General features: G+C 42.2%; 1 protein-coding gene across 1 annotated transcript in view; it reads right to left on the minus strand.

Annotated features, from left to right (window-relative positions):
• GRIK1 (glutamate ionotropic receptor kainate type subunit 1) overlaps positions 1 to 26,559 on the minus strand; it is a 293,855-nt gene extending 267,296 nt beyond the window's left edge. Inside the window, exon 1 of the mRNA XM_053310755.1 lies at positions 26,472 to 26,559. Within this exon, the coding sequence (XP_053166730.1) occupies positions 26,472 to 26,559 (88 nt within the window). The remainder of the gene's footprint in view (positions 1 to 26,471) is intronic.
• Positions 26,560 to 27,176: the final 617 nt, after the last annotated feature.

Here is a 27,176-nt window from a genome sequence, read left to right on the forward strand (position 1 = left end):
GCTGTGCCATTAGGTGGCTGCAGCCCTGATATTTAGAATATAAGCATTAAGCACATCTGCTTTAATTACACATTTAATGTAACATGTAGTTTGCCCTAAGTGTCACCCAAATATCAATACCTAGTTCCTCAGGCAGTCCTTCCATGCTAGCTGCAGTTTCTGGAAAGTTGAAGCTAGGGTATGTATGCTCAGTAATAAATACTGGGGGAAAGGAGGGTCCTTTTATAGTAAGGCCACCTTCCCCTTCCCTATCCTCCATTTGCCACCTCGGTCATCTGCATGGATGGACCAAAGTCACAAACAGGGATGTGGCATCATAACTTGTGTGTATAAAGCCTTGGGATGCTTTATGAAACATCTTTCATATAAAAATTGAACAATAAATAAATAAATAGATAGTTAGATAAGTGCATATGTTTTCAGGGCTGAGCACTAGGATCCACATCAGAATCCAAGGCTGCAGCCCTGGCTGAATTCAAGATCTGACAATGCCAGTTCCCTGCAGTGTGCTGTTTAAACATATAACAATATGTAGAAATGCTTTACAAGAAATGTACCTGTGAATTCAATGGAATTTGGAACCAAAGAAAATAGCATTCATCAGAGCGTAGGGGCTAAAATATCTTGTCTCCTGTGAAAGAATATGGTCAAATGATGATTAAAAAAAAATTTTCCAGTGCTCTCTTGACTTGGTTCATAATGGGGATGCATGGACAAGTATCAATTTAAAAGTCAGTCACCACACTATCCACTTCATTGGCATAAGGCAATATTTCTCAAGCAGAAAATTAGAAAAATGGAATGGAAAATGCATTGACTGAACTAGTAACTTATTTTCCTTCTAAAATCATGTAAATGCCTGCACACTGGAAGCAAAGTACAAGAAAATGAATGAGTATAACAAAACAGAGGAAATATGTTATTCAGTGCCAGTTGCTGAACACATATTAATGTGGTATAAATTTTTAAAAGCAAACACTAGAGATATTCAAGTGCTACGAGGTGGCTTCTATTGAGGTATCACTATGCTAGGTCGATTATTATTTATCCTATGGTAATGTGAACGTTTCTTTAATTTGGCCAACATTAACTTGAATTATGCAAAGCCTTGTTTAACTTCAAGCACTGGCTTCATTCCTGCCGAAATCAGTTGAACTTAATCATGTACTTTAGGAGTGCTTCAGTGTGACCAGAGCTGACATTGATCAAGTACAGTATGAAATTTGCCGAGACATTTGTTCTGCAGAGCAGTGCCTGTGGTTTGGGGAGGTGGTGGGGGGGAGTGTGTCTGTGAAATTTGGATTACTGATTCAGGCTCCATAATTCACATGTACTACGTAGTGTCTGGAAAGGGTTACTGTGGATAAAGTCAATCCAGCACACACTGCTCAGTCACTTGAACAACAAAGAATGCAGTCCTAAACATGCTTGCCTAGTTGTCTCTGTGAGACTTTCCATCTGTGGCAAAGGGCTCTGTGTTTTATAGTTGTTTCCCTCATACACTCAAGGAAATCTTATGTAGAATTAACTAAAGGTTTACTACTACTACTACTACTACTAATAGTAGTAGTTTATATTTATATGCAGTTTTTTAACAAATGCTCCCAAAGTGGTTTACATAGAGAAATAAAAATAAATAAAGATGGATCCTTCTCCCCAAAGGCTCACAATCTAAAAAGAAACATAAGATAGACACCCGCAACAGCCACTGGAGGGATGCTGTGCTGGGATTGGATAGGGCCAGTTGCTCTCCCCCTGCTCAGTAAAGGAAATCACCACTTTTAAAAGGTGACTCTTTGCTCACTTAGCTTCTCCTTCCCTTCCCTTTCCCTTTCTGACTCTTCCCCCACATGTTCTACAGCAGTGTTTCTCAAAGTTTCATGGACCACTACATTCTTCCTGTGCAGTTTCCCGGACCAGCAGTTAGTAAAGGGGTCACCCCCACCCCAACCCCAGGCCCCTCAAAACAATTTTGGGCTGGTAGGCGCCGCCGCCGGGAGCTCTCCGGAGCTCATTTCCAACTAGGCAGTCAGCCCTCATTGCTGGATAATGTTCATTTGTGGAAGCTAAATTAATGTTATCCAGCAATGAGGGCTGACTGCCTAGAAATGAGCTCTGGCAAACTCATGGATCCCAGGCCCCACCCCTCTACGTGTGATGGACTGGTACCCAACAGCTCCCAGACCGGCACCGGTTCGCGGACCGATGGTTGAGAAACACTGTTCTACAGGATCCCCCCTGAGACAAGTGTCCAAACAAACTGCAAAAGATTACTGGATAGAACACAACACTCTGCAACTGGCTGTTTAATATACACTTCAGCATGTCTGGAACCAGTGGTGGAGGATGAGGCCAAGTGAAGCTACCTTGTAATGACAACAAAGAGGAGTGCTGACACCTTCAGCAGCTTTCTGTTGTCCTAAACAAGTCATTGCTTTCCTCTCTTTACAACTTGTACCTTTTGCCTCAGCATCAAATTCCATGGGAGTGGGGGGTGGGGTGGCGATGGCGATGGCGGGGGCAGTGTGACTCCCCCCCACCATTTCATCCCCCCCCCACGCTAGAGGTGACGTATGAGTTGCACTTCCTCTACCCCCACTTGTTTAAAAGCAAGTTCAAAGCAAGCCTTTGCATCCCCCACCCCACCTCGCAGAAAGTTGCATGTGTTCAAGAGATTGAGATGGCACTCACCTTTCCGCACATGAGGAATGCAAACTCCTATTTGGACATTCTAAACAAATGAGGAGGGAAATAAAGCAGAACTCAACTGCACTTTCCCCCCCTCCACCTGTGCCTCTGAAGTGAGAAGGAAGGTAATTGAAAATGGGGCACTACTGTTGGCCTCTTGCCTCAGTCTGCGCCTGTGTTGTATTCAGACCCAGTGATTTAATTGTGCACTGTCTTCTTAAATCCACCTTGCAGATTCTCCCTTCCCACTCTTTTGACTAAGAGAAACCCTGCTACAGGACTGTGCTGAGGACAACACTTTCAAAATGTGTTGTTGGAATCCTGTGAGGTAACTTCCACATTTCAGGGCAAATAGCTTGAGGGGTATTCACAATGGGAAAATGGTGTGGGGGTAAGTATTAAAATATTCACCTCCCCCTGTACCGCACATGCCATGGTCCCACTCCAGATCAGAGGCCTCTGTGGCTGCTTTTTGTAAAATGAAATAAAATTAAAAACATGGGGCGTTCCAATGCAGAATTCCAACATGCTCTTAAAGTAATGTCTATTCTGGCAAGTCCTAAAATCCCTACATGGGAATTGTAGAAAGTCATGCTAATAAACCTGTTATGTTGTCAACATCTGTAGCCCTAGTCAGATGCTATATGTGCATACAGGTATCTGTACACATGTGTATGTTCTTATGTGAATGACTGCATATGTGTTCATTTTAAATGCTAGGAACAGGCCCCCTCAAATATAGGGTGCATATAGGAAATATAGGGTGCATATAGGAAGTGTACTGTGTGCATTAAACATATATGAATAACTGTGAACAGTTCTGTACACAGATTGTACATACGTTGAGCATAACGTGAATAAAGTGTGTATACTCAATATTATTCTAAAAATATGAACATAGTTTTGACAAGTCATCTTTTGTTAAGCTGGTATAACAGTGGTCACAATTCAGCAAATGTTAATCATGAATGACAGCTGGCCTATACATTGCATAGCAATGTTCAGCTGGCTTATACAATGTACATTGCATGGCAATGTACAGCTGGCCTATACATTGCATGACAATGAATGACAGCTAGCCTATACATGGCAATCTCCTTGCCATGGAGATTGGCAAGTTCTATCCCCAAATGTACAAATTTAGTTAACTGGTTGCATAAGTAGAGGCCATCAATAGCAATAGCAATAGCACTTACATTTATATACTGCTCTCTAAGCGGTTTACAATGATTTAGCATATTGTCCCCCAACATTCTGGGTACTCATTTTACCGACCTCGGAAGGATGGAAGGCTGAGTCAACCTTGAGCCCCTTGGTCAGGATCGATCTTGTAACCTTCTGGTTACAGGGCGGCAGTTTTACCACTGCGCCACCAGGGGTGCATCAGGTGGCACATCTCTCTGACACTGCTAGATACAGGCAATCATGTCCAGCGGGAGGAAGAAAACTCACAAGATCAGGAGTTCTTAAACTTGGGTCCCCAGATATTGTTGAAGTACAGCTCCCATCTTTACTCCCAACCACAGTGACCTTTGGCCATGAGAACCCCTGCAGTAGGTGATTGACTCAACTCATGAGCTGAGCTTTATGACAGCAAAAGGAATGAGAAATTCACCATGGGGATAGTGACTATGATCCCCAAGGCAAATGCTATCAGCTCTTCATCTTAATGAAATGAGTAGATTTCATATCAGTTGTGAGTTTGTTCTGTTTCGTTGCTTTCAGTGCAACAAGAGCCATGACTGCCTTTTGCTGAATTGTGTCCACTACTGGCAGTTACATGGGTAATCATTTCTTCCTAATTAAATGTTGCAGTACCTCTTTGCTCTTTTTCAAATTTCTCACAATAAAACCAACATTTTCCAACCAACAAATTTCATCTGCCTCCCAGGTACATTTTTCTATAAAGCATTTCTCCCCGAATTATCTCCCAACCCTCCACCCATGCCCCAATAATAGTACTGTGTAGCTTTTACATATGTTTATTTTAGTAGTGTACAGCCTAGTTATTCAGTGGTTTTATATTTTCCAAATGATAACACTGAAGACTGAAATGAATAATCTGTTTTAGAATTCAGTATTTCACTATATTCCTATAGAAAAATGAATTATGGAGTTTTTAAGTATACATTTAAATGGGATATGTTTGAAAAGGAACAAGTGACATTTGCAGATTTGCTATAATAAATTCATGTGGTTGGCATAGCTCTTCTGGAGATTTTTAGCCTCTGGACCTCTGAGTCAACAGTTCAAAATCCACATCAGAACTTGAATTAGTGTTTGGTGACAAACTATATGCACTTGGAAGGCTGCACTGTTTGAAGCACCAGCCTCCGTTTTAGTTCACATCAAAATCATATTCCCTGTTGCCTCTCTTTGGCCAAAATCCTGACGTGCCCTAAAATGAAATGAAGAGAGTCAGAGGAAATCCTAGTCCTTTTTTGGCTAGTTCTTGGGTTTTTTTTGGTCAAATAGATTTCAGTGCCCAGAGCCATTTACATGTGAGATGCTGTTCAGAAGAGGCTGGCTGCCACATTTGCTTACTCATTCGTTGCACTGCCAGTGTTTAACTCAATGCATTAGTAAAATGCTCTGGAATACCTTGTGAATCTTCTAAGAGCCAAAGGCACTCCGTGCACAACCCACAGTGTTTGCAAGCTTCCTACGATGTGGATCTGACCAAGTGCATGGAGAATCTCTCCACTAGTGTCTGCCAGACATGAAGCTCTGTCATGGAGACTCTCAATGCAATTACTAAGCCAGACAGATGCATGTCTGGATGAATGCTTGCTAATATATTATGCCGCCTGTATGAATCATTGCCACAGAAAGATTAGTACCATTAGTACCCTCCCGCGACCCCCGCCCTCGCCCCAGTAAGCATCTGGGAGCAGATTTTCATTGGTGAAAGCAGATTTAATCAGAAAGGTTGTGCATTAAGGACGCAAATTTATTTTTTAACTCCTTTGGTTATGTTTTATTCCCATAATAGGGAATAACCTTTTTAAATGCCCTCTTCTTTTAAGAATGTGTGATAATTGTGTTTATTATATTGTAACTTAGCTTACACTTCCTTGTATATCATGTATAAAGGATCCAAATAATTGCACAATTAATGTCATGTCCCCAAGAGTGGTTGGGCCCTTGTGCCTCTGAACAGCAGTCCTATATTGCACAGTAAGCTACTCTGAGAACAGAAGAGGCTTTCGAAATATTTTGAGATACAGAATGGAGGGAAGCCTGCTGTTTGAAGAAAAGAAATTAAAAAATCCACTGGGCATGCCCAAGCATTCAGTGTACCTAATGGAATTATCTGAATGCTAGCCACTGAGATTTTGGCAATACAGTATGCAGATTTGTTTAAATAGAGAGATCAACCAATCAATCAGATGATTAAGCAGCTAAAATGATATTTAATCTTTTGACAGCGCTAGTATTTTGGATTTTGGATTGGTCCCAGTTCCCTATCTATTTGCACCTTCTCTTTATTTTAGAAGTGGTGGCTTACTTAGAACAACAGCATGGTTAAGATTACCAGTAATTTTTAACATGTTTTAAAAGTTTATTTTTGTGGTTTTAAGTCATGCCAAAATTACTACTGTAATGCTGACTATTATGAAAGTGGATTTGACTTGAATGTAGGGTGGCTAAATAAAGTCTATTTATGTGGCCAGCATAATGCCTAGATTACTTTCTCCCCACAGGCTTGGGTTTGGGATTGGTGCTGAAATTGAATAAAGCACATTGTGTGTGTGTGTGTCCAGAATGCAAATGGTGAAACTTGAGGATAGTTGATCCCATGGGATTTCTACCCAATGAGGTGAAAATGCCATGAACGTGACTGACGCCATGATGGGATTTCTGCTCTTTTGTGTTCAGAAAACCAGGTGGCTCCAGAAATGCAGTAAGAATATTGAAATATCAAATGTTACTAGCTAAGCTTACTCTGCCCAGCTCCCAGAAGTCTCCTTGTTTACTGCTGCTTTCCCGGGCTTGGAGATTGCACTTTGGCTATTCCCAGGAGCTACACCACAATGTGATCTCCCAGTTTATGTTATACATGGGGACAAGTCACTTAGTTGGCAGTGGACTAGTCACCCCTAAATTTGCCTACCAGCAACACAAATGTGAAAGGGGATTAGATTCACACTCCCTCTCTCTAGGAGGGGGCCCCAGCTAAGCAGACTCCAGAACTAGAGATTGCAAATTAACTGGCATGTGAGGTCATTTTGGACTTGGAATGAACTCTAAAAACTCCCCCATCCTCTTGCAAGAGATAACACCTTTTGCAAATGAAGCAATTTGGCCAGGAAGGGGAAGCAGATAAAGACAAGTGCAGCAGCAGCCTCCATCACAATAGGGATGAGCCAGTGATGTAACTTTGAACAGGGTGCCCATCAAAACCTTTGGTGGAATTATTGGTAGAGTCAGTCCCAGCACACAGGATACGCTTTTGACGCACCTGCACACTGATTTTCATTACCACCAGCCTAGCATACAATAGGCAATTCATACACTGCCTCACCCAGGCAGGATGATCATTAACAAAGTATTCTGGGGCAAGTCCACCTGAGCAGCTTTAGATAGCAAAGCATGACAATAGAAAGGTGCCCTTGAGGCACATTTTGAAATATTAGTATCGCTAACTCCATTACCCAGTGTGCTCCCTTGTGCTTTACAATGGGGACTCCAACTGCAAGACATCTTTGTGCTCCCTTGTGCTATACACTGGGGACTCCACTGCTACAAGTATTCCCCTCTCCATTGGGGCCACCTGAGCTGAAATCACTAACTGCCTGGCCAATTTGCTGCCCTCATGCTGAGGCTCAACTCATTGTGCCTGGTTTTAGATTGGTCCCCCCTGCCGATCTATCCAGCTGGCCTCACGCTGGAACTCTCCTCATGAGGAACCCCACTCACTCCTTCAACTCTCCTGCTCCCCACTTCACCTCCCTGGATGGACGCTAGTCTCCAGCTGCTTTTATTATTTTTCTTTCAATGAACTCCTTTTTTATTTAATGAAAACCTCTTTCTCAAGCCGATTTTCTTGAGTTTATACGCTTGCACAAATTAAGACTGCTTGGGACTGTCTCCCCTTTTGAGCTAAATTCCCCACATTTGCCCAAACTGGGGGTGCCAACCAATCACTCTCCAGCCAGTTCTATCTACACAAAAACCCTTTGGCTTATTTAGGATGAGAGTTAACCTGCTTACAGTTTGCTTCCATGCTCTCAAAAGAATGGAAATTACAAGTTAAGGAGGTCACCTTAACTTTACTAAATCGTAGAGACTTTGTACAGTCTCTTATATGATGCTGGCTGTAGAATCCAGAGAACTAAGGATTGTTACACACAATGAACCTGCAGTAGGGTAAATTCAACACATTCAGAATTTAATAAAGAGGGCCCCTTAGTTTTCTGTTCTCCTGCTCTTTGTCTATCTGCTCCACACCCAGTCTAGAACGGGACTAGACTATGAGCCCTTTCTCATGAGAGAGTTGAGGGCGGGCAGTGAGAGAGTTGAAGGCGGGTGGTGCAGAAGGCAGCAGAAGCTCGCCTTCCCTGCAGATGATCCGGGTGGGTGTGCGCACGGGGTGTGTGTGTGTGTCTGGTCGTGCAGATTGTACACCCAGACGGTTCATGGCTGACACAAGCAGTGTAGAGCTGCAGGGGTTGGGACGTATCATCCTCGCCCCCAGAAATCCCACAATGCACCATGAGGCTTGTGCATTGTGCGGTGCATTGTGGGGATTTCCCCAATTACAGGCAGGTGCGTCTCAGTGCTTCAGTGCTGGTTGAAAGCACCAATTTGCTTGCTGAACCTTAATTCAACTTTAATTGGTGCTTCTTATGTATTCACTTATTATTGATTTCTTTCTCCCTTCATTTCTTTCCCCCCATCCCAGTGCTAATTTAGCATCCTTAGACACATCTATTCTGTCTTTCAGCTCTTGTTTAGAATTCAGTTTTCTTTTCTCCTTATGTCAGTGTTTTATAATTTTTTGAAACCAGCCTCCCTAAAAACCTCCTGCCCCAAATCAGCTGTTCGCATTTATTATCAACTTGTAATGCACACATTTTTAAATGACTGACCCCAAATGTTTTTTCATTAACAGACTGTGTGAGCCAGCCCCCTCTCACTCTTGCTCCCTCCCCTGACCCCTCCTATTCCACTAAGTGCAAAAAACCTACCACCAATCAGTATAGCTACTCCTATCAAAAAAGAGAGGGGACCTATTGTACTATAGACTGAATTTCCAGCTTTATCTGAATGAGATATGTAAGGAATGGAGGATTATATTAAAATATGCTCATTTTCTTTCATCAAAACTCAGTGCTTCATAAATTACATTTTGTCATGACTAATGAGTCAAAGTCAGTGGCAGCTTTAGATATCTACAGCTATACAAAACTGTACAATCTGGCTCAAGATTTGTGAGCAGGAGCATGCTAGGACCATTGGTGATTGGCAGCCAAGATTCCTGCTCTAGCCCAAGCAGCAAAGGTGAAAAGAAGGATGAGCCAGCATCAGCAACTGGGGAATCCTTTCGGAGCATAAAGTGGGAAAGAGTATCCAAATGGCTCCTAGAGCAAACTCCTGTAGTGGGCCTCTCCTGGTGCTCCATCCATTGCCCTGCTCCCATATTGTGCCCCTACCACCCCTGGGTCAGCCCCAAGCACTCAGCCAGGGCCTGACTTGGCCAATCCCTGACACTAGCCCTGCTAAAAATCAGTCTAGGTGAAATGGGAAGAAATGAAATGGGAAGAAATAAGTAACAGGGTGCAAGCACAGAAGGAAGATGGTTTCAGGTAAATGTTGAAAGAAGCCACTTCGAATTACACTCAGGGCATTGAGGGAAGCAGCCCCTCCCCTCTGCTCTAGGGTTTGCTTTTGATGCAACTTCACATGTTTTCCTTCGTGTTTTCCAATGGTGGAGGGGGGAGAGTATTGAAGAGAGCCAGTGGTGGAGGGGGGAGAGTATTGAAGAGCTACATTTGCATTTGTAAAGAGAGTATCCTTCTTATCATGCTAATGTTTCTATGTCAGTGCCTCTCCCTATTTACTCCAGTGTTTTCAGAAAAAGTAGCTTAAAACCAGCATTTTAAAAACCCAGAAATACCTCAAGATAAGCTAGAATTTGCAAGACAACATCCAACTTGTATGTGGAGTGGGTCTAAGGACCTCAAAGAGACCTCGGGGTAGGTTTGGCTGGTGTGTGAATGCACACGCTCTCTTACGACAGAGATTTGGGGTAGAAACCCTGTGTGTAAAGCCTCCTGAAGAGGTTCATCTGTGGTTGCCGCCAGCTCATTTGGCAGCTACTCAGGAACAGGCCTTCTCCATTGCTGCTCCTGGACTTTGGAATGTGCTCCCTGTTGAAATAAGAGCCTTCCCATCTCTAGCAACTTCTAAAAAGGCACTGGAGACACATTTATTCACCCAGGCTTTTAATTAGATTCGTGGTTTTACATGTTTAATGTTTGGTTTTAAACAGAGGCGTAACTATAGGGGGGCAGGGGGGGCACGTGCCCCGGGCGCCATCTTTTTTGGTCACATGGGGGGCGCCGCCCTGACAAAAATTTTTTGTTGTTGTTAATACAAATGTTTCCTGCTCAGTGCAGCAGCGCTGCAGCAGTCAAGGGAGCGCGTCAGCGCCCCCTCCCCCACGAGCGGTCCCTTCCGCGCCGCCCGCGCCCCCCCCATTGCTTTGCTGGCGCCTGGCGGCCAGTCAGTGGCCTGGCTTGGCGGCAGGGGCGGGCGCTTGTGAGGAAAAACCTAAGTATAATGTAGTATGTTGGGGGCGCGGGGGGCGCCATTTCAATGCTTGCCCCGGGCGCCATTTTCCCTAGTTACGCCTCTGGTTTTAAATGATTTTAATGTTAATGATTTTAATGTTTAAATGATTTTAACTGTTTAATTAATTAATTTATTTATTTTAGTTGTTTTGTTTTTGATGTAAACTGCCCTGGGCCATTTTTGGAAGGGCGGGATATAAATCAAATAAATAAATAAAAACAATCTGCTTTGCAGACAGGGGAAGGCATGCCAGCTGCACCCCACCCTATGCTGGCTCAAACTTGAAGCCTTAGCGAGTGAGAGTTATTTAAAATTTAATTATTTATTAAATTTGTCGACCGCCCCAAGCTTTCATCTCTGGGCATTTGCTAAAGATGAGGAAAGTGGTTCAGGCCACTGTACCTGAGACACTTGAGAACCAGGATGGTGCAGTGGTTAGATCATCAGAAGAGGCGTACAGTGGTTTATATTTAAATCCTGCCTCAACCAGCCACCATTTCATCATTTCTCCCATCCTAATCTTTCTCACAGAGTTGCTGTGAAGATAAAATGAGAAACACGTACACCATCATGAGCTCCTTAGATGGGATAAACATGTAATTAACAGCCACAAACATGTAAAAAAAAAAAACCCCAAGAAATTTGAACTAAATGTTTTAAACAGCTTTCCCTTAAAGCACATACCCAAATCCTAAAATGTGCCTGTGGGACTTCTTCATTTGAGAATTTTTCAAATGAATTTCAAATGAACTCAGATTTAGTCTTTCCAATGACTGCTAATATCAAAAACATCAATAATGGCACTACTAAATACATGGATTGATAATGGTCCAAACATTCTTCAACTCAGCTGGTTTATTTTATCTTTGACTTAGGACGAATTCACATTCTGTCCACTCTATTGTGTTGCTGCATGAAGGCATTCGCTGTGGCTAGCTGATGACAATCTTGTTATTTGATCCAATAGAAATACTTTATTGTGTTTTCTGAACGAAATAAGGGAGGATAATATGTCTCAATCAGTATACCTCATTTTCTGTATCGGGAAGCTAGTGCCAGCAGCAGTTGCAGCTGCTGCTGCAGACTGACACTTACAAATACTGCAATGGCCGGATGGAACAAGACTCTAGCCATTTTCTCCCCTCATGCTTATTGTTCACTGCAGGGATCAAGCCTGAGTTCAGGGAAGGTCGACCATATCTCTGCTAGTAACGTTGTCGTTGATAAGTGCACTGCCAGCCTCCCCCATAGATCACTTTGGACTTCTTGTGATTCTTAATTATTCTGTAGTGCAGATAATTGAAACAATCCATTTGATATAGGTCAACCTTTGCTGTGACTGTGATACATAATGCAGTGTTTTTAGCAATAATAAAATGCCTTTGGAAAGTGAGAAATCAATCAACGCAGTTATTTTTAAGCCCTTGGACTGCAACAGACCTTTTCGTAACACCAAATAGCATTAATTCTGGATCTTTCCCTGTGGTTCAGATGCTCTTTTTCTCACCTTAGGTAACACTGGCCTGCCATTTGTTTCTAAGCCTTACATTTTGGTATGGGAGAAAATAAATGAGATTACTGATAACCAAGTGTTTCAAGTCATGAAGAAGAGAAGGGTGACCAAAGAAATATTTTCTCTCCTGAACTGGATAAAAAAATCTCTGAAACCTTTTTCCATATTAATACCATAAGTTAGATCCGCAATTGATTCAACTGCTGTTGCTCATTCTGACTTCAGTGCCATATGCCAAAAAGCTATGGCATTTGGAGCCATACTAGTAAGGATAGGAGAAAAATAACCAGCTAAAAATAACCCTCACCAATCTGCTTTATATGTGATAGAGAACAATTTTTATACCAATAAGGCTATATAGACCGGGGAAATTGCTAAGTAGTTAAAAGATCCAGGCCTGACGCCCACAGCCCCACTTTTGGAAAACTCAGTCAGGGGCGTAACTATAATAGGGCAAGGGGAGACAGCTGTCTGGGGGCCCACTGCCTTGGGGGGACCCCCAGAGGCAAGTCACATGACTGACTCCCAGCCACACATCTGCCTGGTCTTCCTTCAGTTGTATTCATCCTCTAAAAATGATATGAGTGTTAAGACCTGGAGCTACCAGAACAGCATGTTTTTCTCTAGTACCATTAAATGACTTGATTGTCCACAATTTACAAAAGCTTTTAAAATATAATTTAGGATGATATTCTACTGTGGCACATAGGTGTTATATAAAAAAATAAATTTTACTATGCTTCTTGTTACCACTATTCAGCCTCATTTAAGATTTCTTTACTTCATGAGCTGAGCTTTGGGGCGGGGGGCATTTTAAAATCTTGTTTCTGGGCCCACTCCAACCTTGCTACGCCCCTGAACTTAGTCATAACTCTCCCTCCGCCCCGCACAAGAATAATTGAGTATTTTTTTTTAAGTATCTAATATTACAATACAGAACATATGGAGCTCTCTAGCAGAGAGCTAGGTGAGGTTAGGAGCTCTCTTCCATATTCTGTGCAGGTGTCTCCACTGCTGCACTTCGTTTCTTGAAGAGGTCGTGGAGGATGTTGCTGGTTGATGAGATTCAGGGCTCTGAGCAATTCATTCTGGCCCATGCCCCTACTGTACACAGATGTGAACGGCTGAACCTTCCCCTCCTTCAGCTTTCTCCCTGTGCTCCACTATTCTAGGCACTTTTCTACCAGCCTGGCTGGGATTCAGATACCAGAAGTGAGAAAGACTAGAGAAAAGCCTCTGAAGTGACAGGGTGCAGGGAAGTAAGACCGCAGAAGGAAGAAGAGTCAACTCCCTCCCTTGGTTCACAATCCCATCAGAATAAAAAGCTTGATAGCCAAAGTGGATCACACTTTTGAATGAAATTCAAAATGTTTGTAATAATGAGGATGCATGTGATGTATATTGAACATAATATCTATTTTAACTGATTATAAAATAGATAAAATAAAACACTAATTTTCAGGAGCAGCGGAATGATCTCCAGTATCTGGCAATGGCAATTGTGAGCTGGCTTGTGGTCAACACAGACCACAAATGAGTTAAAGCAATGTACTTTGATTTAAAACAGTGCAGTCCTCCTGGAACCACTGTGACTAGGCTAACACAAAATATTTGGGTTGCTCTGCTATGTGGATCACAACTTGAATGAAGTTCCTATGCCAGTTGGAAATGACCCAGTCTTTTGCACGATTACTTACGATGATTTCTTTGAGAACAAGGTGAAGAAGTTATAAAAGCCTTTGTCGATGGCAGTGACTAGGAATTCCATCCCTGACCTTAAAGACTCTCTCATACTTTGAGAACAATTTCTTGTTCTCAATCATGAATCCATTGTAGCCTATCATTAATCCATTGAAGCCAAGTTGTTGCAGCTGAATGCCATGCAATGTGTACAGTGTGAATGCCTTATCCTAGATATATGATAATTGGAATGGGTGCAACAAATGTTCCAAATTTACCTATGTAACTTTACATTTGCCATTTGGTCATCTACTGTCTTGTTCCAGCAAAATTCAACAATACTGTCCCTGAAGGCTTTACAGACAGGGCTCCTACTCCGAATCTCCTTCAGAAGAGAGTGTGTGTGTTCACACACCAGCCAAACTTACCCCCAAGTCCCTTTGAGATCCTTAGACCAACTCTACACACAAATTGGGCATTGTCTTGCGAATTCTAGCTTATCTGGAGTCATTTCCAGGTTCTAAAAATTCTGGTTTTAAGCTACGTTTTCTGAAAACACTGGAGCAGGGGCGTAACTACCATTAGGCAAGGGGAGGCGGCTGCCTGGGGGCCCCCACACCTCGAGGGGCCCCCCAGAGGCAAGTCACATGTGAAGTGAGTGTGTGTGTATCAGCGAGGGGCCCCTTTTAAAATTTTTGTCTCTGGGCCCACTTCAGCCTCGTTACACCCCTGCACTGGAGCAAATAGGGAGAGGCACTGACATAGAATCATTAGCATGATAAGAGGGATACTCTCTTTACAAATGCAGATATAACTCTTTAGTCATCTTTCCCCACCACCATTGGCTAGAAGGAAAACACAGAAGTATGCCATGTGAACTTGCAAAACAAAATCCGAGAGCAGAGGGGAGGGGCTGTTTCCCCTCAATGCCGCGTGTAATTCTAAGTGGCTTCACTCAACATTTACCCTGCAGCATGGAGCCATTTGAGAATAAAAAGAATCAGTGCAAGAATGGACTGTACCTTTACAGGTGAGGGGTGCTATTTTGTTTGTAAAGTTTACCACATTGATTTTTAAAAAACCCTCCATACAAGTAAAAAACAAACAAACTAGCATAACAGGAAGCATAGTCTCACATTTTAAAAAAGCGAAGGAACATTCGGAAATTGTTTTTAATCCCTCGATTTTTTTAAATCACTAGAATTTTGTTTTGGTTTTGGGTTGTGGCCTTTCCTTGTGACTCCACTCCTTCCTGTGGTATTAAGGGCTGCCACAACTGGAGACAAGGAACTCAGCTGAGATATCTTCATATGCAAAATGGTACTGTGCAAAATGGTGCTGTACTTAGCAGAGAGAGGCTTTCGCTTTGGTGTTAAAATTTGGCAACTGACCAAATCAAAATACAGAGGGCCCTTCTGGGAGGATGGACTGGTTCACCACACTGCATCAGCTTGGCTGCAGCTTCTATATGCACTACACATTTTTCAGTCGAATACTGAACTTCAACTAAGGAGACCAAGTTCAAATCCCTGCTCAGTCCTAAAGTCCACTGGGTTTGCCTCAGCCAGTTCCCATATCTCATCCTAACTTACCTGACAGGGATGTTGTGAAGATAAAATGAGATAGCCCCCCATATCCACTACCCTGATTTATTTGGAGTAGGATACAGGTGTAATGTTCAATGGACCTACTTCCATTTTCATGTGCAGCAGGATCTTACAGAGAACTGGATGTGACAAACATTATTGCCATGCTGTCAACATGGTACCATTCTACCTTGATAAAAAAAGCAATGAACGGAAAGAGGGATACGTGATCATTTTTTCACCTACTGCTTCTCTGCTCCAAATTGTTTTCCCACCCAGCCACTCCCCAACCCCACACACATGGTTCCAAAGTGTATTGATCCAGTAATCTTATTTCATATGTAAGCTATGGGTGTACAGATCCTTGAAACATGCACACAAAATTATAGCATGTTTTTCTAGTATCTAGGGGGTATTAAATTAAATTAAATTAAATTAAATGAAATGTTCTTCACCAAAAATAGATTATGACACCTTTTCTGGAAGAGTACCAGATGTCTGAATAGGAACTCCAAGGAAATTTTGACATGAAGATCCGTACATACAGTACTTGAACATTGGTGAACAAAATACATTAGTGCAAGATGAGATGTACTGTATAACCTAAATTGGCCTGTAGAGAGGGTATTGAAGTATGTTTAGTATTATTATTATTTTTAGGGCACATACAACTATGAAGTTGAGACTGCCTTGGTCGGCCTGATGGATGATCTCCAACTTGCTATCAACAGAGGGACTCTGTTGATCCTTTTAGATCTCTCTGCAGCTTTCAATACCATCGACCATAGACCATCTGGACCATCTGAGAGAGGTGGGATTGCGTGGCACTGTTTTATAGTGTTTCCGCTCCTACTTCTCTGGCAGATTCCAGAAGATGTCACTTGGAGGCTGTTGTTCTGCTAAGTGAGAACTGAAATGTGGAGTTCCACAAGGATCCATACTGTCTCCAATCAGTTTTAACATCTACATGAAACCACTGGGAGAAATCATCAGAAGGTTTGCTGCTGGGTGTTATCAATATGCCTATGATACACAAATCTACTTTTCCATGCCAACCTCATCAGGAAATGGCATATTTTCCCTAAATGCCTGCCTGGAGCCAGTAATGGGCTGGATGAGGGATAACAAATTGAAGTTGAATCCAAATAAGACAGATACTGAATGTGGGGGGATGGGACCTGATAAATCATTTAGATCTGCCTGTTCTGGATGGGATTATACTCCCCCTGAAAGATCAGGTATGTAGCTTGGACCCAAAGTGCTCTCCCTGGACCCAAAGCTCTCCCTGGTTTCTCAGGTTGAAGCGGTGGCCAGAAGCACTTTCCCCCCCAGCTTCAGCTGATACGTCAGCTGTGTCCATTTCTAGAGACAAATGACCTTTAAACATTGGTACATATGCTGGTAGCCTCCAGGCTTGACTACTGTAATGTGCTCTATGTGGAGCTGCCTTTGTACATATTCCAGAAACTACAATTGGTACAGAATGTGGCAGCCAGATTGGTCTCTGGGACAACATGGAGGGACCACATAACACCAGTTTTGAAAGAACTGCACTGGCGGCAGTAAGTTTCTGGGTGAAATACAAAGTGCTTGTTCTTACCTATAAAGCCCCTAATGGCTTAGGTCCAGGCTAACTAAGAGAGCACCTCCTGTGTCATAAACCTGCTGCCTGTTACAATCCTCTGGAGAGGTCCAGTTATGGATACCATTGGCTTGTTTGGTGGCAACCCATGACCAGGCTTTTTCTGTGGCTGCCCCAGGGCTTTGGAACATGCTCCCTACTGAAATAAGATCATCTCCTTCTCTTTTTGTTTTTAGGAAGAACCTCAAGAATCTCCTGTTTTCACAGGATTTTAATTGGAATTAATTTTAACAACATTAAAAGTTGTTTAAATATCTATTTTATTCTATTGTTTTTATTATGTATTTTGAAGCTTTAAAATATTTTAAATTTTGTACACTGCCTAGAGATGTACATATCAGGCAGTATAGAAATATGATTAGATAAATAAATAATTTTCCACTAAAAGCTGGATTAGCCTGAGAGATTTGCCCTTGGTGATTCAGTTTGCTTCAGGTTGCGCCAATATTTTTACCCAGGTCATTTCTAATAAATAATCTCTGCATGTACCCTCTACTCCCACCCCCACCCCATTTGTATCTACTTTGAATTCTTCCCTATTCAGCCCATTAGAATAAATCTTGGATGTGACCCACCATGACAGTTTGATGACAAGGGCATATTAAGAGAATGAGTGCCCCGAATGCGTATTTGTTTCCAATGATTTGTTCAGGCTTAACTCATGCAATGTTTTGTTATTTGTCCCCACAACTGATATTATTCTTGACGTGGTCTTCTGCATAGTCAAACATTGTTTTCAGCATGACTTTGTAATGCAAGGAAGATGGAATATATGCCCTGGGTTTTAATATTTATGTCAGGATTGTTATATTCAAAAAACAATATTAGATGACTCATTTTATTGACAGGGTAATTTGGGGCTGTACCTTTGATTGCCCATTTCCTTTTCATTCCACTGCCATTCTTCCAGATGCAACTGTGGCTTTTTTTATATGGCTGCACTATCATAGCACTATCACATCAGGGCCAGGGAGTATAATTAAAGTGTTTCTTAACTGTATATTATCATGATGCTAAAGTATAGGATACTCAGTCTGAAATCCTTGGTGGACTAATTAATTAATTAATTAACTAATTAACTAATTAATTAATTTAAATATGCATGAGGAAATAGCATGCTTTGTTTTTGCATTATACATGCATGCATGCTTGTGTTGTAGAAGACATCAGCTTAGAAGGAATCATTCTTTCTCTGTGAGAGAATAGCTTTTTAAAGATAGCACCTGAACGTTTTGTGATTACTTGTATTAAGTATATATTTTTAAAAAATCTGCAGCTTGATTAATCAGGGCACCTTTTTAGTCAATCTCAATTACAAATTTAAAGGCATCAGTCTCATAATTTAATTAAAGATTTCAGCCCTAAATTACACATAGAGATATATAAACTCACTGCAGGAAGCCCCTAGAATGAGCAGCATGCCAGTTTTCCACTGCAGTACTCTGCAGTATGGAAAAGCCCTAAGACACTTCCCTTCAAATCTCTATGTTATTGCAATAAAGCAGCTGTCTTTTCATGGATATACACAGGCACTCTTCCATTACATGAAGAACTTGTAAAGCAACCCGGAACTCATTACTTGTTCCTGGAGTATCAAAAGGAATACCAGGAAACATTTTTCCCTTAGAAAAAGGTCATGAACTACATGCTATAAGTACCAAAGATGCAAGATGGCTTTACTTCAATGAATTCCTCCTACAAAGAAAAATGGTTTTCAACTGCAGCCTTAAACAAATATATTTGGTCACCTGAAAAACCGTTTTAAATATTTATCATCTGTCATTAATGTAGACATTTGATTCCTCTGCTTACTTGTTTTTAATGTATTAGGGTATTTATTTCCTTGCTTGAGTAAAATATTCTGTACAAAGATGTATTAAAGGTTCCTGGAGAACACTGCCAGAAGGTAAGATAATGCCGTCTAGCCTCTCATTCCAGTAGACTGGATGATATGAAAATCATAACAATAACAAGCAATGATCAAAAAAGGAGTGCTACAAATGTGGGACAAGCATAAACCTGTATTAATTTACAGTGGGTTAGTGGAGTGGCACACAAAAAGCAATTGTATTCTCCATCCTCTTCTCAGCCCTGTCTCTCAAACTATGCTTAAGAAATTTCCCAGGCTGTTCAGAAGAATTTTATGTTTGTTTTCTCCTCTTGGCTCAGGATTCTGAAGTTGTGTATAATGTGGCAAAACTATGTATGGTGGTCAATAGAATTAGTCAAATGTTAGCACCTAACTTAAATTGTATAGTATAGGATGGATTATTAATGTAGTTTACTAGCTGTTCCCATCCCAATATCTGTATCTTTCCCCTGTGTTGCTGTGTTATTGTTCCTGGCTGCTGCCCCACCTGCTTAGTTCCACATACATTGATATATCTTTCCATTTTATAACATTAACCCTTAAAAAAAAACCAAGAAAGAAGGAATTCACAAGACAACCCCATCTACCTGCCTAAGTTTAGACATATTCTTTTAGGTGGTGGGGTCTCTGAACCAGTCTACTACTTGCCCAAGCCTTGATCTGTTTAGCTAGGGGACTGGTCATTCCTTCCTGGCGATAGCTGGCATCTGTGGCATCTGAAGGAGACTGAGATGAGCACGTCATCCTCTTGCTCACCTGCGCATGTGAATCTGGATTTACTCCAGCTGGAGATTCAGATAATTTTTTATATTATTATTATTATTATTATTATTATTATTATTATTACATTTATATCCCGCTCTTCCTCCAAGGAGCCCAGAGCGGTGTACTACATACTTGAGTTTCTCTTTCACAACAACCTGCTGAGAGTTAGGCTGAGAGAGAAGTGACTGGCCCAGAGTCAACCAGCTAGTTTCATGGCTGAATGGGGAACTGAACTCGGGTCTCCCCGGTCCTAGTCCAGCACTCTAACCACTATACCACGCTGCCTAATGGACTGGAATCCTTTCACTCCTAGAGTTGCCCCTCCTCACTTTCTCCAGCTGGTTCCAATTCTGTTGTAGGATGGCTGACTGATCCGCAGATGTCTTTGATTTCTTCTCAAGGCGTGCCTTCTGGTGTCATCACCTCAAATGATTGTTTGTTCACTTGTCTTTGATCCTCAGCTTTCTGCCACTCTCTATTCTGTCAGTCTGTTGGTTGAATCCAAACTTGCTCACCCACATGGAGTTCGGCTGACTTGTTGTAATGGGCCTGTCTTAATTTCTGTTCTGTTAAAAGTGCAACTCATTTGTTGTGGCCCTCTGGCTGTAGTAAATTGCCTCAAATAGGCAGTAAGGTTTTTGTCCATCGACCAATCAGACCTTGTGCTGGAGTCTCATCCAATCCTTGTGAAGGGGTATTTCAGAAGCCCAGGATGGCTAGATAAGCATCAGTCCAAGCTTTTTTGGCTTTAGTCAGAATTATCTTAGCATTTTGACAGCTGATTCAACTTTCCCATTACTTTGGGGATAAGCAGGTGAAGATGTCCAGTGATCAAATTCTCACTGAGTCTGAAATGCTCTGAATTCTGCCAACACAAATTGCGGTCCATTATCTGAGAACACAGTATCTGGCAAAATGGAATTTAACTTCCATATTATTGTCTGAGATCTGGTATGTGGTAGTGAATCTATCTCCCAAAAATTGAAGTAATCGTCCACAGTTATGAGATAGTCTGTCTCTTGCCATGAAAACAAATCTACTCCCACATTTTCCTAGGGTCGGTTTGGTATCTCATGTGGTTGTAGAGTCTCCTTTTGTTGTTTGTCTCCAAGTGAGCAATAGATCTTGCATTGTTGCATGAATGCTTTCAACTGGGCATTCATGCCAGGCCAGTATACACACTCCTTTGCTCTATGAAGACAACTCTCAATTATGATGTGCGAGGAGTGTATCCTTTTCATTGTGTTTGAGCATAATGAGTGGGGGTTGACAGCTCTGTTAACCAAAATAAGAATCCTATCTTGAACACTGAGCTCCTCCCTCATTGCAAAGTAGGGTGCTGCCTCTACTGGTAGCTCATTCTTTGACTCCAATCAACCCTCAAGTATAACATGCTTGACTATCTGTCGGCTTTTGTCCAGAGCTGTATTGCCTACAAATGAGGATGAGAAACTGGTAGGTATTGCAACATATTTATTGATTCTATGGCCTTCTCTACTGAATGCACCGCGCTGGGCTCTGTGAGGTAAACTCTGTTTAATGTGTCTCACAGTACAAGATCTTTGCCTGGGTGGTATTGGATATGCACATCATAGTTCTATAGTCAAATTAGCATGTTCTGAAGCATCTTTGGGGCACCCAGTAATGGCTTCTACATAATGGTTTCCAGTGGCTTAGAGTCTGATTGGACATGCACAGTCTGCTCAAATGTGAGCTGATGGAATTGATCCATTAGTGCTCTGTTTGGGGTTGAGGATCAATACAAATAAGCAGTTTTCCTTAGAATTTTCGTACAACGACCAGGCTGCTGATCCATGCGGTGCTGGTGTCTACTGGAGCAATTATGCCTCTTGCCTGTAATCTGGCAAGTTCTTGCTTCAGTGATTCTGCCAGTACTATAGGAACCCTCTGCTTTGGGGTTCTCACTCACTGGTTCTACCCTGGGATCTACTTCAAGTTTCATTTTCTCTGCCAAGCATCTTTCACTCTGGAAAACAGCCCCAGACTCTTGCAGTATCTGCTCCATTTTCAAGGCAGCTAGATGATTCTGCTCACTGGTCTGCACTGCATTCAAAATATTCTGAAGTTATACTTGAATCAGCTGCATAGCCAGAACTGCTTTACTCCCCAACAGTGGATTGTAGTCTTCTTCTAGAGGTGTGCACAAAACTGGTTGCCCGTTCAAGTCCGGACCAGACTCAAACCAGACTGGGCATGCTCAGTTTTGGCACCCACCGAACACACACCCTGATTTGGTTTGGTTTGGGGGCGTTGGCAAATTTAAAAAAAAATGTTTTAACTTAAAAACTTTTTTACTTTCTGCCACGTGAGGCTTACATTCAGCCATGGGGGAGGGATCTCCAGAAGTTCTCCCTCTCTCCGGCTTCCATTGATGTATGAATTGCCCAGTTTGGGCAGTCTATGACCTGTTCTGGGCCTGCCCTTCATTGTGGTAGCCATTTTGGAGGCTGCCACACATGCCCAATGGGCCTCTGCATGGCCTGGGTCATCATCTTGGTTGCCCTCTTCAACAACAAACAACAACAACAAATATTTATATATGGTTACCCTCTTCTGCACCTTTTCCAGTTCTACAATGTCCTTCTTACAGTATGGTGACTTTGGAGCACTGTTCACAGTACTCGAAGTGTGGCTGCACCATAGCTTTGTATAAGGGCATTATAATATTAGCAGTTTTATATTCAGTTCATCAGATTCCTAATGATCTCTAGCATAGAATTGGCCTTTTTCACAGCTGCCATACATTGAGTTGAAACTTTCAACAAGCTGTTCACCACAACCCCAAGATTCCTCTCCTGGTTAGTCACTGACAGCTCAGTTCCCATCAGCATATATGTGAAGCTGGGTTTTTTTTGCCCCAAAATGCATCACTTTACACTCACCGACACTGAACTGCATTTGCCATTTTGTCGCCCACTCCCCCAGTTTGGAGTTATGCCCCATGGCCTACATGTTTGCAGCATCCCATGTCTGTTGCTTTATTCCACTCTCTAATGGTCTCTGAACTGAACTCATTTATTTACGGTCAATGACCAAATAAACACTACAGCAAAGAGCAATACAATACAATGCAATAACATAGGTAAAAACTTAAAAACTAGTTTGCAGACACCTTATTTTACATGCCTCTGAGCAAAAGCAAGCAATCCTATGGGTAACATCTTCATGTCTCCTAAAAAATAAACAATAAAATGTTCCTCAGACCAATCCAAATGTTTCTTTTGATAGGGGGCAATCTGAATGGAACAGGCAATATCATATAAAGGGCAGTTAAACCAAGTATGGGTTAATGTTTCCACCTCAACAGTTCCACATGGGCACATACGTTCCTCCAAGGGGATCCCTCGAAATTTGCCCTCCAACACAACTGAAGGGAGGACATTAAAACGGGCCTGAGAGAAGACCCATCTCAGCCTGGGTGTAGGCAAATGTGTAAGGTACGCAGCTGGCTTCGGGTAATTTGAAAAGCTGAGATAATTATATCTGGAAGCAATCAGGCTAAGATCACTCTGCTTTTCTATGTCTCTTACCCTCTGTGTAATGATCTCTTTTGCCTGATCATAATTTAACGATCGTATATATTGCTCCGAGAGGCCACAATTACCCAGTGTGTCAAGTGTATTCCTCCTCCAAGTGGAACAGAAATCATCCACCAAAGTTAGTGAGCCTAGCCCTTGGGGACAGCTGGTAAGTTTAAACCAGTATAAGACCGCTTGCAGCCGGGCCTGAGCGGTTAGTCTAATAACGCCTGCTTCCAAACGCAGAGCTGCGATCGCGACGCAGCTGGGTAGTTGGAAGATGTCCCGTAAGAACTTTGACTGAACAACTTCAAAAGATTGTAAGTACTGTACTGATTAACATAGGAAGCTGCCATATACCAAGTCAGACTATTGGTCTATCTAGCTCAGTATTGTCTTCACAGACTGGCAGCCGCTTCTCCAAGGTTGCAGGCAGGAATCTCTCTCAGCTCTATCTTGAAGAAGCCAGGGAGGGAACTTGAAACCTTCTGCTCTTCCCAGAGCAGCTTCATCCCCTGAGGGGAATATCTTACAGTGCTCACACTTCTAGTCTTCCATTCATATGCAACCAGGGTGGACCCTGCTTAGCTATGGGGACAAGTCATGCTTGCTACCACAAGATCAGCTCTCCTCTCCCAAGTTTGGTGACCAGCTGCTTCTTGGCTATAACACAATCATGGTCAAACCAACCTCGGGGTCTATGTCTCCTGGACACCTTTTCACCTAATTGTTGCTATGGAGGGGTTGGAATGCCAGAATAAGGTCCCCAAATTTAATGTGAGTATCTGGCAAATCTCCTTCCTTTAAAAAAGTAGCATGTAGAGAGGAAACTTCCTCCGATCCCAGGAGTGTTCTAATTTGGTTTGCTAGACATGGTGACCATTTAACTCTCTTGTAGATGGCTTCATCCTGAGAGGAAGATCTCACCTCCTTAAAGGAGGTCTTTGTACTCAATAACTCCAACGAAAGTGAGAGTGGGAGATGATCGCTCTCTATACGGCCCTCTACTTTGAAACATAAGAAGGTTTTAAGTACCACTCAGGAGACATAAATACAGTCTAAAACACTTGTTCTTGTACCCGCCCAGCGAGTAAATTCCCCTTCAATATCATCAGAAGTTGTCCCATTCAGGCCAAATAGATCTAATGAATACATCATTTGATCCAATAAAAATCCAGCCATATTATAACCACAAACTTTAGATCAACGTGGATGTAGGGGGAATGGGGAACCCCTTTCCGGTGGAAACTGCTGGAACGATGTATAGAGTATATGCTCATCAGAGCCCAATCTGACATTAAAATCCCCACTCACAATATATAATGCATTTGGAAAACCCAACTGGATGTGACCAATATAATTCTTAAGATCCTCCCAAATCTCTTTAAATAGCAATAGCAATAGCAATAGCAATAGCAATAGCACTTACATTTATATACCGCTCTATAGCTGGAAGCTCTCTAAGCGGTTTACAATGATTTAGCGTATTGCCCCCAACATTCTGGGTACTCATTTTACCGACCTCGGAAGGATGGAAGGCTGAGTCAACCTTGAGCCCCTGGTCAGGATCGAACTTGTAACCTTATGGTTACAGGGCGGCAGTTGGAACACAGGTTTTGTGGGGGCATATAAACATTTATGAGCACCATGCTGCATTCCTTCAATTTAAGGAGGATCAATTTAGCATAATTTAAATACATTGTCAGCTCCGTCACTTCTGCCAATAAATTACAGGATACCAGGACCTCTATACCCCCCTTCAGTCTACCTTGCCGTACCCCAGGGGAGGCTTCCAATCCATAGAAAACATAATTCTCCATAAATATAGGGTCTCCCATCCATGTTTCTTGTAATAAAATGATATCAAAACCCATCAGATATTCCAAAAAGGAAATATCTTGACTCTTGGAGCCCCACCCTGAAATGTTCCAAGAAAGAATCTTAATATCACCAATTTTTGGAAGTCATTGAGCAAGCTCCCCTGACTTAAGATCTCCCATGGGCCCATCTTGAGAATGTATAATAGGCAATTGCAAAGATAGGTCTTGGTCCTGATGTGAGGTTACAGAAGTAGTCATCCTGGGGACTTTTTCACAGTGGGACATTCTCCCTGAGGGAAATGTAATCTCACTTCCCTCATTAGGTGATTGACAATCTGTGACTGGCTGTTGTTGAACAGACTGGGCTGAAGTATTAGATGGAGTAAGGTCCATAACTTCCATCCTCCCTACCTCTCCAACCAACAGTCCATCCAATTCCTCCACCAAAGTGGTTGATGCAACATTATATAGAGAAGGGAGGGAGTCCTTCAGTGTGGTGTTGGTTTCCTCATTCATTGGGTTTCCCACCAAGGGGACTTTGACCATAGAGGAGGAGGGTAAATCATGTCCTAGGGTGCAATTGGCCATTATACCCAAATCAATCAAGGAGTTGGTTGTGTTATGCTCAAAGGTCTTCACATCTAAAGGCTGATGTATCTTAGGGTTTTCTATGCTAACTGAAGCATTCTGGGGATGAGCTAGCCATGTAGATTTCACACCTTCTTTTGGACCCTGATGTTGACAATCAGGGTTTCCTGATGATACTTGCTCCATGCTCGGCAAACCCCTCTTTCCCCTAGGAGGGGGTATTCTACCAGTCTCACAGAAGGGATGTGAGGTTTCATCACAAAAGACTCTGCTAGTATAATATGAAAGCCTTCTAACTTGACTTTAATCTCATACGTAATCTGTTAGAGATGATGTCCCCAAAGTACTCCACTACCAGTCTCTTATAAAATCCCCTGTTTGGAAGCCAGAACACTGATTTAATATCTAAGGTGGAGGAGTCAAGACCAAGAAGTTGGCCCAAAGATTTCTTGGCCTTAGCCCAAGTGTACCAACAGCCATAATTCCAGGGATGGTTCCCTACTAGGATAGTCACCTGATTTTTTTGGAACCTGCGGATGGAGGGACAAGCCCTATCTGCAACTCTAGGGATACTCTGAGATCCAAAGGACTCATTCCCTCTTGTAAATTAGCAGGAGTTAGACGTGATGATCTTGGGACTGTGACGCTCTGACTCATGTGCCACCAAGGCACATCCTAGTAAATCCATTTCTCCCCCCCCCGCTTTTCTATCTTATAATATAAGTCCAGCAAGGTCTGCAAAATGAGTAATGTCTGATTAGCCAACACCTGGTACAAGCCTTCTTCTTGAGAGGCTCCATTGACTGCTTCATTAGGGTCTGATAAATCTCGGCTTCCTTGAGAGCAGTCAGAGAAGCCTGAGATTCCTGAGGAATTAATTTGGTTTATAATTTCTTCCTCCTCCTCCCCTTCCAAGGGTAAAAATCTATTTTGAGTAGGGATGGAGGAAGTAAAGTCTATAAGATTCTGCTGTGAGTCTTTACCTTTTAGGAAGCCATCAAGTCTTTGTTGTTTCATTGCCCTGCCAAGGTGGGGCTCTGGAGACACATGTCCTCTTTTCTTATGATCCATTCTTCCTCCCCTCTTTAAAATATAATCAAATCTCTCAGTAAAAAATAAAAAATAAAGCCTCTCAGTATAAAACAGCAACAGCTATGCCAGTTAAGGTTCCAATTACACTGTGAAAAAGGGAGCGTTCCAATAGGAACAACTGCCACAACAAAACAAAACAAAACAAAACTACAAAAGGCAACTCCACAAAAAACCAGCTGCCTGCAAGGTCACCACACAGCAGACCATTGGAGAGCAGCAATAAAATCCTTTTTTAAAAGCCTCATTATTATATTTCCACGATAAGGAGGAGAGGAATCTACAGCGTCTGCAAGCTTGCCGGAACCGGAACCCGCGAATAATCATCCTAATGGTCTCTGTTCTTCCAGTATAAAAGACAGTCCAAGAGTATTTAGCCACAACTTTACTTTAAATGACCAGTTTCTATAGTTTGTATCACTCAGCATTTCTACAACTGGATGCATCTTTGTAGAACTGAAAGTAGCAGTTTCTTGTTCATAAACTTCTTGTTGCAAATTTTATTATTTCTAGTACTCTGGGCCCATAACCCCATGTAAGGATGTGCACAGAACTGATTCTGTGCACTCCTGGGATGGTGGGGGGTTACTTTAAGGGCA

The sequence above is a fragment of the Hemicordylus capensis genome, chromosome 3, assembly GCF_027244095.1.
Source record: "Hemicordylus capensis ecotype Gifberg chromosome 3, rHemCap1.1.pri, whole genome shotgun sequence".
Lineage (NCBI taxonomy): Eukaryota > Metazoa > Chordata > Lepidosauria > Squamata > Cordylidae > Hemicordylus > Hemicordylus capensis.